A 2,234-nucleotide genomic window follows, 5' to 3' on the forward strand; every position below is an offset into this window, starting at 1 on the left:
TCACGAAGAAACTCAACTTTTCCTTAAATTTTGATACATGTCCTTTCATAAATTAGCTTCTACATGTTAAATATCAGTTAAATAACTGATGATAGTCCCGCTTGGGCCAGCAAATTCTCCGTCAGATTTTTTTTGTGATGTGCTGCGCTGTATAAACAGTAGATTATTTCTAGGTTGTTAGCTTGCTGAGATAGTACAATAGGCCTATGTGAAAGTTATTGAATACGGAACCACACTCCGGGAACATTTGTGTAAATGATATATGGTAGCCCTTAAAAGTTAACCATTTCAATCGATAAGTATTAGGAATCTTTCAAATATATCACGAAAGTTTGAACACATACCGGTAGGATTACTCTATATAACGCTATATAAATATAATTATGTGTTAATAAATTATTTGACAATTATAAATTGTGGTGGGTGTGGTAGCGTAAAAAGAGAATGTGTCCACTTGTATTTCAATTCATTTTAAAATTTACTTTGCATGGATAGATTTAACTAACCGGGTTGTAATTTCCAAATAATAAACAGAATTCTTTCGTTTTTTTATATTTAGAATACAAATGAATCCGTCTTTGACATCATGTGCACTCTTAATTGGTTTGACCAGTCTATTAACTTGCCTACCAGAAAGCTTGTCTACGACTACAACACCTGAAAAAAACGTTCATGAAACTTGTAATATGTGCTGCCACGGGCCGCCTGGGCAACCTGGGATTCCTGGGGTTCCAGGAACATCTGGAGGGTTGGGTCCAGCTGGACCATCTGGTAGTAAGGGTGACAGAGGTGAGTTTGTCCGAGGTGAAAAAGGAGATAGAGGCGAAAAAGGAGAACCGGGAAATGAAGGTTCAAAAGGTAATAAAGGAAGCGAAGGATCTCCAGGTAAACAAGGACCGCTTGGACAAATAGGACCACAAGGACCACAAGGGAACAATGGATCAAAAGGAGAAAAGGGCGAATCACCGGAAGTCCGTAAATCTGCGTTTACTGCAGTACGCACCACTCACGTACCCACTTCAGAATCGATCATTCTATTCACGTCAATGGAGATTAATGTCGGAGAAGACTTCGATAAGAATACCGGAAAGTTTACATGTAGAATTTCAGGTTTCTATTATTTCATGTTTAGTTTTTTGTCGCAAAGTGGTTATGATCTGTATGTTAAAATGAAGTTAAATGGGCGAGTTATCACAACCGTACGTCGTAGTACCACTAGTGGTTATGATCAGTTAAGTTCTGGAGCAACAGTTCAACTGAATGTCAGCGATGAAGTCTGGCTGACGAACGAAGGTAGACACGTCTATGGTAGTTCCGCTCACCCTCTTACCTTTACTGGGTTTATGGTATACGATATGAACTAACAAAGGATGTACTTTGCATTTTTGATGATTGTAGATGTGCAAGTATTTCTGTAGATATTTTCGGAGAAAGTCTTGATTGATTACAAATAATAATAATAATAATAATAATAATAATAATAATAATAATAATAATAATAATAAATAATAATAATAATAATAATAATAATATTGATAGGCCTAATTATAATAATAACAATAATAATTATAATAACAATAACAACAATAATAACAATAACAATAACAATAAAAATATGTGACACTTATCATAAAGTGTTCTATGCCGGCAAGCCGACTCAAGAGTGCTTACAGTCAATCATATTAAACAATACCATACAGCCAAAAAAATCCATTTTATGCAGCCACATCCCTTAAAAAATGTCTGCTATTATGAAGCGGTGGGGAGGTTAGTCTTCTAAATTATAATTGAAATAAGGAATAAAAAATAAAATTGATTTAATTGTTTGAAATCGAATTGAGTAAGCAAAGACGTCAAGACAAGTGTTTGGAATTTGCTCAGATAAACATGTCATTTTTGTGCTCTATGTAGTACGATACAGATCGCATGAATAGTAGCTTTACGTAATGAAAAAATGGCATAATATACAGTAAGAATTATCTATTAGGAATACAGAGGTTTTAAAAACCATTCGTTATTGGAAATTATGAACTTGAATACCATAACTGTTTCAATTCAACATAATCGTAATTATATATTTAGAATAAAATTGCCGTACTTTTATAGTTTGGTATCTAATTAATGAAATTAGAGAATGCAATTTATTGTATTTTATAGGTCTATATTTCCATTATTATTATTATTATTATTATTATTATGCCTATTATTATACGAATCATTACGAACATTCATGG

General features: G+C 33.3%; 1 protein-coding gene across 1 annotated transcript; it reads left to right on the forward strand.

Annotated features, from left to right (window-relative positions):
* The first annotated feature begins 472 nt into the window (after window positions 1-472).
* On the forward strand, window positions 473-1,752 carry LOC117118923 (complement C1q subcomponent subunit C-like). The gene has a single exon (XM_033263660.1). The coding sequence runs from the start codon at window positions 567-569 to the stop codon at window positions 1,362-1,364; it is 798 nt and encodes a 265-aa protein (XP_033119551.1). The 5' UTR covers window positions 473-566; the 3' UTR covers window positions 1,365-1,752.
* The last annotated feature ends 482 nt before the right edge of the window (window positions 1,753-2,234 follow it).

Source organism: Anneissia japonica, unplaced genomic scaffold, assembly GCF_011630105.1.
Source record: "Anneissia japonica isolate Jap-2015-1 unplaced genomic scaffold, ASM1163010v1 scaffold54068_len2240_cov159, whole genome shotgun sequence".
Taxonomy (NCBI): domain Eukaryota; kingdom Metazoa; phylum Echinodermata; class Crinoidea; order Comatulida; family Comatulidae; genus Anneissia; species Anneissia japonica.

Bases quoted from the DNA above. Each gene is read 5' to 3' on its own strand.
- LOC117118923 (XM_033263660.1), top strand. From the start codon at position 567: ATGAATCCGTCTTTGACATCATGTGCACTCTTAATTGGTTTGACCAGT.